This window comes from Pseudophryne corroboree, chromosome 5 (genome assembly GCF_028390025.1).
Source record: "Pseudophryne corroboree isolate aPseCor3 chromosome 5, aPseCor3.hap2, whole genome shotgun sequence".
Taxonomy (NCBI): Eukaryota; Metazoa; Chordata; class Amphibia; order Anura; family Myobatrachidae; genus Pseudophryne; species Pseudophryne corroboree.
In genome coordinates, this window is record NC_086448.1 from 203896083 (window position 1) to 203909509 (window position 13427).

General features: G+C 44.2%; 1 protein-coding gene across 8 annotated transcripts in view; it reads left to right on the top strand.

Annotated features, from left to right (window-relative positions):
- WAC (WW domain containing adaptor with coiled-coil) overlaps positions 1–13147 on the top strand; it is a 170706-nt gene extending 157559 nt beyond the window's left edge. For 7 of the 8 annotated variants that reach the window (XM_063922026.1, XM_063922028.1, XM_063922021.1 and 4 more), the window contains 3 exons: positions 7982–8165; positions 10618–10745; positions 12128–13147. In XM_063922026.1, the coding sequence (XP_063778096.1) occupies positions 7982–8165; positions 10618–10745; positions 12128–12197 (382 nt within the window). In that variant the 3' untranslated portion in view covers positions 12198–13147. The remainder of the gene's footprint in view (positions 1–7981; positions 8166–10617; positions 10746–12127) is intronic. The other variant, XM_063922027.1, reaches the window with a different exon arrangement.
- The last annotated feature ends 280 nt before the right edge of the window (positions 13148–13427 follow it).

Sequence of the window (13427 nt, forward strand, 5' to 3'; positions counted from 1 at the left end):
CCCTTCGTGTCGATATTTTCTTAGTGTTCGGTCAGCCGCATTGGCCATTGTTTGCCCTACCGCGGACGACCTATGGACATTACACCGGTCCTTCACGTCGGAAGGGACAGGGAAATGTCTCCTCCCTTTCTAAAAGATCACGTTAGTAAATGGGTGTTTAGCCCCTGAAACACAACATGGATTGAGATACGTTTTTCATTGATATTTTGAAAAATCGATTTACCTTTTACCCAATAAACCCCTTATTATCCCACAGTGCTTGCAGCAAGTGAAAAGTAAGTGTTAATCTATCTATTCACAACACCGACTCCAGAAGCACTTCACTATGACCAGTGTGTGTATAACATTTTCCCAAATGCTTAAATATTGGCGCCTTTCTTCAAACATCCAGAAATAGGTCCAAGATGCAGAAATCTAATTGTTAATGCAAAGGAACCTGAAAAAATGTTTCTTCCCTGTGCCCACTGCCAAGATTCCTGAAGAAGTCTAGCCGGTGGTCACAGAGAAGAAACGTTGTGTTTTATGGTTCCTCTGGATGGTGAGTTATTGCATCACATTGCAGATAAGTCCTATACCATTTATTTCTGGTTTGTTTTGGATTTCACTTATTTATTATTTAAGGAGCTTTTAATATACTACAGTAGATGGCGCTGTTTTCTCACTGATTTTTCTAGATCTGTATAGCCGTATCTGCCTCAGTTGATGTACCTTTTTCTTATGAACAGAGGGGCATATGTCATTCAATAGGAAAAACAATCAATCCAACATAACGGGACATTAAATGGTCAGTTAACATATTTACTTTTCTATACCCATATGGGGTGTAGTATGGTTTGCCATCAGTCGGGGTCCCGGCGACCGCCGGCATACCGACAGCTGGGCGAGCGCAAATGAGCCCCTTGCGGGCTCGCTACGCTGCGGGCACGGTGGCGCGCCCCGGTATCTATTCTCCCTCCAGGGGGGTCGTGGACACCCAAGAGGGAGAAAAGATGTCGGTATGCCGGCGGTCGGGATTCCGGCGTCTGTATGGTGGTCGCCGGGAGCCCGGCCGCCGGCAACTTGAAGACCACCCCTCATATGTACTGCAAAATTAGCATGACAACATTGTTGTGAAATCATCTCTGAAAAGAGTAAGTAAAACTCCATTAACATCTATACATAAAATATATAACTACCTATCTATACCTCCTTTGTGAAGCAACTGAATCTATGGGACAAAGATGAGGATTTAGACCTCATGGTTACCTAAGCAAGACACCGATTTGAGAAGCTGTTCCTCAGATATAGTCCCCAGTCAGTCAATGTATGCCAATTACCCCCTCCCCCCAATCAGTGTTTACTAAATTCTCCCCAGTTAGTCAGTGTATGCCAAAGTACAGTGTCCCCTGTGGGATGGTACTACTGCATTGTATACTGAAAAACCCCAAAATAAACTTTGTAGGAATGCAGGGCAGGCATGGCTCTGTACAGAGCTGACAGGCTCCAGGACCCACTCCCCTGGACCCGGTGACTGCTTACACTGGACCCGCCACCCCCCCTTCCCTCAAGGGTTTAAATAGCTCCTCAATGACAGATGCCAGGTTTTTTCTTGACTGATTCCAGTCCCTGCAGCTTATGGACAGAACAGCAAACAGGCTGGCATGCGTCCTTGAGTTAGGAGGTATGTTCCTGGGGGTACTGGTGAGTGTCTGGAGGATGGAGTGATATCATGCGTCCAGGGGTCGGAGGTTGCAGTTCACCTCCCCTCCCACTGTGCTGCTGCTGAAGAACATGCATTGTTACTGGCACTGGTGACCAAACTCAAAATAAACTACAGCTCCCGACAGCCCTTGATGCCAGGATTTCCTGGCGCCAGTAATAGTGGCTCCTGCCCAGCTTCAGCCCCGTCTCCGGGCCCCTGGGACCTCTCAGGCCCTAAGCAACCGCTATGGTCTTATAGCGGTAAATCTGCTACTGTTGGAACATTTCCAATTTTGTACCCATGCTCTAAGATCAGTACTTTTGTATTTGTCTCAACAATAAACAGAAAGATGTCTCATTGGAGGGATAACATACAGGTTTGTATCCTTCATATGTATGATGATTGAGACTTAAAATTATTTTTGTTAACCTTGTTCTGTAGGTATACACCAGTTAATATGCTTCTAACAAACGATCAGTTTAAAACTCTATTTGTATGCGATAACATTTCTCTTTCATCCACTAGGGGACACTGGAACTCTTCATACAGCTGGGGGTGTGAAGTATATGCAGACCAGAGGTAGCACAATCTAAATGACAAATTTAAGCACAGCTCTGTCCACCCCTTTCACACCCCATAATCCCCCAGTTTGAAAAATTGTCCTGGAGGTGCAGCACAGGAAAAGAAGCTCCGGCTCCACTATTGATTTAATTTTTAAGATAATCTGACTGGAGCCAAACCAAGCTATCTGAAAGGGGGGCAACGTTTCCAAGGTGCTAGAGAGACAAAGACCCTGTTTGAAGGGGTCGGCATCTCTCTCAGGAGATCGGAATCAGCAGCAGCGTGCAAGTGAGTAATCGGGCTGCCTCAGAGCTGAGATAAAAGTTAGGCACTGGGCAGTAAAGAAGTATTCCTTCCCTGCAGTATTGTTCCCCGTAAGAGGAGCCGCTGATTAGAGTGTTAGGTGTGCGGGGAGAGCGCAGACATGCTGCTGGGGCTAAGGAGGTCCGGGTGCGAGGGGACAGGAGGCTCCGGAGCAGACACATGGGAGCTGCTGGGTCGCCGCAGGGAGAGCAGAAACCCGGCAGCTTGGCGTGGAAGACTTAAAAATAGTATGTGTTGAGGGAGAGCCGCGGACACGTACCTGGGTGGGGGAGACGGTTAGTGGAGCTGGAGAGGCTCCGTACAGACTAGAGGCAGACAGTGCGTCTTGCAGAGGACTGGTGATGTGATCAGTAAAATTTAGTTGCGGCTGTATTGTTTTTACTTTAGGCACGTAGCTGGTCAGACTTTCCTCTAAGGGGAGGATACAGCCAGTCACAGAAGGGCATATAGCAACAAAAGTAGTTTCCTGGAATTAGTAGAAGCTGATACTTTTTACTGTTTTGCTGGCGCTGCTGACAGGTCCTGCGGAGATGGAGCAACAGAATTTACAACCCGGTCAACTCAAGCTGTATTATCAGTTGGTGGTGTGAGGGTTGCAGATTTCAGGCTAGTTCTAAAACTGCCTCAGAGAGAGAGAGTGTGTGTGTGTGTGTGTGTGGGGGGGAAAAAAAAAAAAAAAAAATCTCCATGTTATTTTGCTCCCTATATTCCTGTTCCCATAATAATAGGGTGAAAGCACTGCTGAGTGGTGTCTGCGTGTATGTTTTAACATGTCAAAAGCACCAACCAAGACCACGAAGACTTACTTATGTATGCTCAAGATGTATTAAAAAGAGCACTAATGTTGGCAGCACCAGGGTGTGCGACAGATCTTTAGGAATGGACGCTCAACCTGGAGGTAGTGGTCCTCTGCGTCATGGGAAAATGCCCTAGCAGATATTTCTAAAGAAATGGCGGAATCCCGCAAGCAACGTTTATAATGGGCAGCAGGGTTTTCCAAGACTATGGTAGAATTTCTAATTAGAATTACTGCACCCGGACAAGTAGAAAAGAATGTGTGTAAAGCGGTAAAGAGACCACTCCATCTCCTACGGGAAGAGTTGGAGGAGGGTCTCATAGAAGACTAGGATGAGGGAGAGTATGTGGAGCAGATTATGGATATCAGTCCTCAGGTGGAGGACGTTGAAGTCAAGGGATTAGCTTACTTTATTGATGAAGTTAAACAGGTCCTTAACTTCAACAAAGAAGTTAAGGAGCCTGAGGTATTGATTTATTTGAGTCTCAGAAACCGCAAACGGCGGTTTTTCCAATTCCTCAGACTCTCCAGGATCAAATGGCAGAGACATGCCTGATAAACGCTTCCAGAGTCCAAAGAATTTTACGGCTACTTACCAATAACCCAAGGGTGTTATGTCTAAGTGGGAGACCCTGCCGATTGTAGGCGCCTCCCTGGCAAGACTGTCAAGAGACAATCTTACCAATACCAAATGTGACTTCTCTAAAGGATGTGTCGGATCGTAAGTTGGATACGACTTGAAGATCTATCTTTGTGGTGGCTGGAGCATCACACAGATCCACAATTATTAGTGTTTGGGCGTCCAAGGCTATTGTAGCATGGGCTGAGCAGTAGACTAGCGGAGCATATCCGTGAGTCTGCTACATACATTTGCCAGACTACAAGGGATGCTAGCAGAATAGGATCACGCATCTCTGCTTCGGCCATATCGGCCAGAAGGATTCTGTGGCTCAGCGAATGGTAAGTGGATTCTGATTCAAAGAAGGCAGTGGAGGCGATCCCCTTTGTAGGGGAGACCTTATTCGGTCCAGAATTAGACAAGTTGATTTCACAGGCAACAGTGGGGAAATCCACTCTACTGCCTACCACGTATCCTAGAGCCACGCCACTGGTCTGGAGAATTTATTCTGGTCCAGTGTTCAATTCATTTAGGCCTCAATCCTTTCAGGCTAGAGGAAGAGACTTTGGCGGTCAGACTCGCGAAAACAGAGGTAGAGGCCATTCGCAGGCCACAACCAGAAAGCAGGATCCTAAACCTGTTGTAAAGACCGTGGCATGACAATCTCCCAGCTCACCTTGGGTCTCCTATAGTGGGTGCAAGGTTGGTGAGGTTTCGGGACACCTGGGCCGAAACCTCACCAGAAGTCTGGATCAACAATATTATCTTCCAGGGATACAAGATAGTTTCTACATTGCCCTCACACTCTTCCTTACAACAGGCCTTCCTTGGTTTCCTCAGAAAGCGAAGACATTAGATACGGCGATTCATAGGATACTTCACACTGAAGTAATTATGCCGGTCCCGACTTCCCAAAGAGGAACAGGATTTTATTCAAATCTTTTTATAGTGCCAAAACCGGATGGGTCTGTGAGGCGACTCCTCAATTTAAAAATTCTATATCCGTTCTTAAGTTTACAGGTTCAAGATGGAGTCAATACAATCTGTTATTGTGGGACTGAAACACGAAGAGTTCATGGTGTCCATGAACATAAAGGATGCGTACCTTCATATCCCAATTTGGATCCCACGCCAAGCCTATCTACAGTTTGCAGTGGGCAAGAATCAATACCAGTTCAGAGCCCTACCTTTTGGCCTATCGTCTGCTCAGAGAATCTTCAGGAAGATCATGGCAGTCATGGTCGTGAAATTAAGATCGTTAGGGGTAACGATAATTCCATATCTGGAAGACCTTCTTATCAAGGCTCACTCTCAGATCCAGTTGATTCAGGATGCTCTAACAACTCATCAGTTTCTGACTCGACAGGGATGGATCATAAGTTTCAGAAAGTCCAACCTACAGCCAACGCAGTGGATTCAATTCCTGGGTTTCATTTTAGAAACGATACATCTGAAAGTGTTTCTCCCAGAAGACCAGATTCTAGATATTAAGGAAATGGTACGTTAGGTTCTGAAGACCCAGACGGTCTCTCTTCATCTTTGTGTAAAGCTTCTTGAAAAGATGGTAGCATCCTTCGAAGCGATACAATATGTCATTCCAGACCTTTTCAGCTGAATCTGATTTACTCAGGGGACAGGCAGGCATTGTCTTCTCCACCAAAGGATTCGCTTGTCGCCCCAGGCCAGGACCTCGTTAATTTGGTGGTCGGTCCACAAGAATCTTGCGGCAGGAAAGAAATTTGGGATTAGTAGATTCTGACAACAGATGCCAGTCTCAGAGGATGGGGAGCTGTACTGGAAGACCATCAGTTTCAGGGAAGATGATCACTGCAAGAGAGCAGACTTCCAGTAAACATTTTGGAATTAAAATGCGCTTCTTCTGGCAGAGAACCTTGTGAGGAATCAACATGCGAGTACAATCGGACAATGTAACGGCATACATAATCCTTCATGGAGGAACAAAAAGGCCACATGGCTTTAAAGGAGGCCACAAGGATCCGGTCTTGGACAGAAAAGCGAAACATAATCCTGACGGCAGTCTTCATTTCAGGAGTGGAAAATTGGGAAACAGACTATTTCAGTTGCCAAGATGCATCCAGGGAAGTGGTGTCTCCATCCACAGGTTTTCGAGACTGTAGTACTACAGTGGGGACTACAGCAAATAGACCTAATGGTCTCTCGAAGAATCAATCAGTTACCGAGGTATGTGGCCAGGACGCTGGATCCAGCACTGGAAGCGGTGGACGCGCTGGCGATCCCTTGGTCATATGACGCGGTGTACGTCTTTTCGCCATTTCCCCTTTTACCGAGAGTGCTAAAGAAGGTGAAAAAGGAAAGAACGTGGATGATTTTAATAGCACCAGACTGGCCTCGCAGGAGTTGGTACTTGGACTGGTGGGGACTCCTGGAGGAAGATCCTTGAAGCTGCCTCAGAAAGAGGACGTCTTGTCACAAGGCCCATTCCTTCACACAGACCTGACAAGTCTACGTTTGATGGCGTGGTTCTGGAGACCAGGATTCTAAGACAAAGGGATTCCGAAATCCGCTATTCCCACCATGTTAGCTGCAAGTAAGCCAGTCACCGCGGCACATTACTATAGACTATGGAAGAAGTACATGGACTGATGTCAGTCTAAGGGGTGGAATTCCAGGGAGTTTCGCCTCAATAGACTTTTGCGGTTCTTCCAAAATGGTTTAGATGGAGGTTTTGAGGTTAGGATCCTTGACTGTGCAAGTCTCTGTCCTCTCTATTCTGTTTCAACAATGTCTGGCGTCCTTACAGGAGGTTGACATTTTTACAAGGTGTGCTGAGGATACAACCACCTTTTCGTCCTCCCACTGCCCCATGGGATCTAAATTTAGTGCTCGAATATTTGAAATCGGCAGTTTTTAAGCCTTTGGAGAAAGCAGATACCATACTCTTAGATTTGGCATCAAGCAGGGTATCGGAGTTGGGAGCTCTATCACGTAAGAGTCCTTTCCTCGTGTTTCATGAGGACAGAGCAGAGCTCCGTACAAAAGCAGAGGTTTTTTTTTCCCTAAGGTGGTTTCAGGTTTCCACATTAACCAACGTATTGTGGTCCCCTTCAAGGGATTTGCGGAAGAGGACTTGTCTTTGGATGTGGTCAGAGCCTTAAGGATGTACGTACAGGCTACAACCTCTATTAGAAGGTCTGACTCTTTGTTTGTTCTGTATGATGGGCCCAAAAAGGGTTGGCCGGCCTCTAAACAGTCTCTAGCCAGATGGATACGATTTACTATCAGACAGGCTTATATCTCTAGTGGTAAGAGGGTCCCATTCGGGTAGGTACTCATACCACCAGATCAGTGGGTACTTCATGAGCGGCGGCTAGAGCAGCCTCCACTATCTAACTTTGTAGCGCGGCAACGTGGTCATCAGCACACACGTTCACTCGAATCTGAAAGTTTGATACGTTTGCATCCAGGGATACCAAGTTTGCAGGCTTCGAACAGCTCTTCCGCCCATGGGAGTATCTTTGGGACGTCCCCAGCTGTATGAAGAGTTCCAGTGTCCCCTAGTGGATGAAAGAGAAAAGAGGATTTTGGTACTTACCGATAAATCCATATCTCTGAATCCACTCGGGGACACTGGACGCCTGCCTCTGTGCTGTCAGCCTGCATGTTCTTGTTAAATTGAGTTCAAACAGTGTTCATTATTATGTTAATGGTTTTTGGATGCTGTTTGATATGTTGCTACGGTTGGTACCTCCTACATAGAACATGAGAACTAAGGCCCTATCTTCTCTCCGTAATTTTTTTTCAAACTGAGTGATTATGGGGCGTGAAGGGGGAGGAGCCAGCTGTGCTTAAATTTGTTATTTAGATTGTGTTACCTCCGGTCTGCATATACTTCACACCCCTCGCTGCATGAAGAGTTCCAGTGTCCCCGAGTGGATTCAGAGAAATGGATTTATCTGTAAGTACCAAAATCCTCTTTTTTTTCTTATCCTATATTCTACTTTCATTGGTCTACCTGCAGTAGTCAGAGAAGCCCGTCTCCTGCTCCAAATCATACCTCTAACACTTGTGCATCAAGCGCAACGTCTGTACCACAGAGCGCCCGATCCTCTTCATGTTCACTGACGCCAACACTAGCTGCCTACTTCAATGAGAACCTTATAAAGCATGTTCAAGGTTGGCCTGCAGATCATGCTGAAAAACAGGTAACAGCCCTTTGTATGACACATTCTCCATTCATATTACATGTCCCCTTTTCCATTTTCTACTCCTAACACGCATTATTCTCACATCATGGTGTACATGATCACCAGGTCCTATATTGTGAATCCGAGATCCCAGGCATTATGTAGCAATTCAGGACTAATGGGCGCCCATTAGTATCAATGCGCCTAAAAGCACAGAGTTTAACACACAGCGGCTAAACCCGTCTAAAGCAGCAGTTAGGGGGCTGCTAGAAGAAATGTCTGCCCTGCAGCTAACAGACGTCTAAACGGAGCAACATTTGAATTGCCCTGTTTTGCGCCCCCTAGTGCTAGCTGCGGGGGACAGGTGAATTGCCCTCCTAATCTGTATGCAAAAGTACTTGGTATAGAGATGCAAACTAGAAGTGTTCCATGTAAAATTATCAGTGCGGTTTCTTGAAGCAGTTTTGTCACATTGCTATTAAGATGCACATTCAAGAGATAAAGCATCTGTGCGAGCAGTCACCTGGCCTGCTGAGAAGGGATGTTTGGCGGGACTTTAACAACTGTGTAATTTAATTTGTGTAAATACTGCATAAAAGAATCATTGATAATAGAGTTGGAATGTGACGGGCATAAATGTGGAAAGATTCCAGGAGTGCAGGGGTGAGAACCTTCAGCAGTGGTGGCTGTGCGCTTCTTCCCTGCCAATATGGCTGCCTCTACCCTGAAAGAGAAACTAGATATTACTTATGTTTTAGAGACTGGAATGAGGGCTTGGCACGTCTGACCCTGTAACTATGATTGTCTGTTATTTAGCAGCCCGTGTCTACCTTTAGATCACCCCGTAGAATTTGCTGTGCTAGTAATATACCATTTATAAAGAACTGTACATCTTCTAAATACAGCAAGAGCAGGAAGACCCTGACAAGGAAACTACCGATACCTAAATGCAAAGAGCACTTTATGTGAAGGGTGAACCCCACAGATCTGTCTGCCTATTACATTGTCCATGAAGTGTTCCTGGTGTCTGCCATGTTTGTGCGCCAGTCGCTTTATTGCAGCCTTGCTTACCATGACTGCCTGTTCCTCCTGCTGCTTGTGCCAGATGTTGGCTAGCAGGAAGCTGTGTACCATGTGCTGCCAGTGTATCACCATGGGCGTATTGTCTAGGTGATGGTAAGATCCTCATCTGCAAAACCTTCCTGACCTACAGTCTTAATATGTGCACTGGTGTTCGTTGCAAGAGGAGTGCTCTATAGGGGTGGTAGTCATGTGACCGCCGGTCGGCTGACAGACAGTCACATGACCTTCTCCGTGAGCACGACGGCTCACTATCCCGATGGTCGGCATGCCACGACACCCATAGAGTGGGAATAGAATCCGTGGCGACCGCAGGTCGCCACCGAGCCCGCAAGGGGCTTGCACTCGCCCCTCCCCGCCGGGATCCCGGCGTCGGTAAGGTGACCGGCGGTCAGGAGACCGCCGGTCACCCGTACTACACCCCTCTATAGCCCTGCACATTGGATGCAGCATGTATATGCACTGTCCCTGCACTTGGCTTAGTTTATCTCGCACAAGTACTGATGAGCTTATATAATACTGTAGGTAATCTTCCTAAAGGAACTTTGTGTCTGTACTGCTTGCTAAATGCAGGCGTATAGGGAGTATAATGATTTCCAGTACAGAAATACAGGGGATCACATAGCTCCTGTTACACTAGCCCTATAATTAATGCCATATTATCTTCTCACAATAAAGGAAGAGCAAGCTAGTGTTTCTGTTACATAAAGATAGGTAAAAGGGTGAAGATATGGTTCCAGTATGTGGCAGTATTTGTGTGTGTGTCTCTGTTCAAGTTTCCCTCATGACATTCTCCCCCCCCCCCATGAAGATGGTTTCACTCACACATTTAAGGGTGCTTATGTTCTAGTTAATAAATGCAGAATACTAGTCTGATTAACTTTTAATTTCATTTGTTTTATACTGGTGATCTGGCTAACTATTTTTAAATATGGCATGGGTGTGTATGATATGCTTTTTTAAAATGTATTTTAAATTGCTTTGTTTTAAATGTTTCCTGTTTATTTCAGTCTATTAGGCTGTTATTTACTAAGTAGTACAAAGTCTTGTGGGTAGAAGTGAAGAGTGGGCACAGTATTCTTGGCACTGCGGTAGATGCTGGTTATCTCCTGGACTAGTGGTACTATTGGGCTAGTGGTGGTATAATGCAAAAAAGATTAACTGCAGCTCCTTTTTGAGGTTATACTTATGTAGTTGGGACACGTAGAGCACTAGATGGCGCTCTGACAGGAAGTGTTAAGTACTTTCCAACAGTGTGAGGAAATACCTGCTGCATCTGGTCTGTCACTATCTAATCCTTCCCTTGTTGGTGTAAGCATTATACCCTAATGTAGACTCTGGTTGGTGTCTTTGCCTGTAATGTAAATACATTATTTTCTGCTTGTTTTAGGCATCAAGGTTACGTGAAGAAGCCCACAACATGGGGAGCATTCACATGTCAGAAATTTGTACAGAATTGAAAAATTTAAGGTCTTTAGTTCGAGTATGTGAAATTCAAGCAACTTTGCGCGAGCAGAGGTTAGTATTTGTCTTTCCATTGTCCTGTATTTCTTGTGGTGGAATATTAAGGGACATAAAATTGTACTAACTGGATTTAATGTCTCTTGGCTATTCAAGTCCCATTGTATTGCGTTTTGTGTTTCTGCGTCTAATCGAATATGTAGTGAAATAAGCAACCAGCTCTCAATTGCAAAGTGAGACTCTTAAGCTGATAAAGTTAATTTTACTTGGCGATTTGATGTAAATGATCTCATTCATAGTATATCGACGTATTGTGGTCTCCCACAAATTGGTTAGTAGTGATGTCATCGGTTATCTGTCAAAAATGACAATTGCTGCAGTGTTCATAACAAAAGTGGAGGAAGTCATTGTGTTGCCAGAATCAATTTTCGGCAGTTATTTAGCTTTATTCTCTGTGGGCCAATTACCTCACGAGTGATTAGTTAGAATGCGTATGCAACTTCCTAGTAATTATAGATGAATAATACAGAATAAATGTCTAATTGCCAGTTTATATCGCGCCACACATTCCGCAGCGATTTACAGAGACTGTTTGGCAATTCATGTCCATCCCTGCTCCAGTGGATCTGATAATCTATATTTCTTACACACTTTATTTTCATTGTTTCTCTGGAGCGATTTAATCTACCAGTATATTTTTGGAGTGTGAAAAGAAACGGGATTACCCGGAGGAAATCCACTCAAGCACGAGGAGACTGTACAAACTCCACACAGTAGGGCAGTGGTGGGAATTGAACCCAGGACCTCAGTGCTGTGAGGCAATATGCTAACCTTACACCTACCATGTTGCCCAGTAACTCTTGTCGGAAATGAGTGATGCTCTTTTAAATAATATTGCTAATTATTTAAAAGAGCATCACTCATTTCCGACGAGTCATGAGAACGGTCACTTACTGTACTAGAAAACTACAACATAGAGTTTTGTAGTCTCAGGCAGTTGGGGGACTTGTAATATTTGCATGATGCCCACTAGAATAAAGCCGGGTACACACTAGGCAATGCTGGCGATGAGCGACTATATAGTTGAACGATATAACCTGTAGACACTGAACGTTATCGTTCAATGAGAACGATCAGTGACGTCACCGCCGGCATTCCCGAACATGCAGCTCAGCCCGACATTGACGGGTTGAGCTGCATGTCAGCTCAATATTGGTAATTGTTGAACAACGTGTGGAAGCACGCATCGTTCACCAATAATACCCCCATACACACTGGACAATAGAAGCCTTAAAAATAAATAACAACATTTATGTTATCGTTTATTTTTTAGGCTGAAATTGCCTAGTGTGTACCCGGCTTAAGAACAGTCGTATAACCATTGTTTAACAGTATGCCATTATAACTTCAATTCACTATTGATATTTTTCTCCCTCCAGGATACTGTTTTTGAGACAGCAAATTAAAGAACTTGAAAAACTTAAAAACCAGAATTCCTTCATGGTGTGAAGTCATCTTGCACGTGGACATAGGACTGTATAATGGAGAGAGGGCCCAGTCTCGACATTTTTGAGCTGCGTATGTGTAGACTTTGGACCGTTGAGCTTGGGCAGTGGACACTTCAGGGGAGCGGGACTGGAGGGCGTGGATTCAGGGGGACAATACAAAAGTGATTTGTAAAACCCTTGAAATGTAGATTTCTTGTAGATGTATCCTTCACGTTGTAAATATGTTTTGTAGATTGAAGCCATGGGATGCCCATGTGTATCAGAGCTTTGACATCCAAAACTAATCAATGCTGAGGTGGTTTAAAAAAAATAAAATAAAACCTAGCCTTTTTCATGTAAGCTTGTCTGCAAATCTACCCGTTTTCTGTTAATTTATCATCCAGAAATCTTGCTTTTCCAGAAATTAGATACCAGCACCAAGCAAATGTATCCGTGTCTGAAATTATCTCCAACCTTTTTGGGCAGTGTACAAAAGACATTTGTGCTAGACGTCATCCTCTCACCCCAGCCTTGTTTAAAAGCAGTGCTTCATAGTTATTTTTGCTAAGAAATATTTTCCTGGAAGTGTTCCTCCCAACTATTAGACTTTAATATTATTTTTCCATGCATTGAATTTTCTCCTTTATGGCACTGTTGCTATGGCACTTTCTTTTTTTTCTATATATTTTTTTCATTCCTGTGTACAGTAGCTTAACATTGCAGTGATTGATCGAAAACCCACTTGTTTGTATAAATTATTGAAGTATTTCCACATGCAGCCTGTGATAAAGATGCGTGTCGTGCTACAAGCACATTACTTGCTCAGCCATGACATAGAGAGAGAAAAAAAATAAAAATTTTAAAATGTTTTGCCCATTTAAAAATATACTTCAAATGGTTGTGTGGGGAACAGAGGAAAACAAGCTAGTCAGATGTGAATTGTATCTGTTGTAATAAACCTGTTTAAAGAGAGCACTGGTTTTTCTTTTATTTCATATAGGTATGTATTAAATATCAAACTGTTAATGTAAAAACCGAGCTTTGTTTGTTATTTTTTTAATTAAAGTTGCTTAAATGTATTCTAAAAAAAATCCATTGTTTTTCTCTGAAAGTGATCTTTGTATCATTTATGACTATTTATGAAAATGTTCCAGTTCTTCTACACGCCTTAATTTCCATTTCTTCTAATAGGCAGCTTTCCGTTAGTACTTAAGATTTCTTTAGCACTGAGGTGGCACAGTTGCTATTGCTG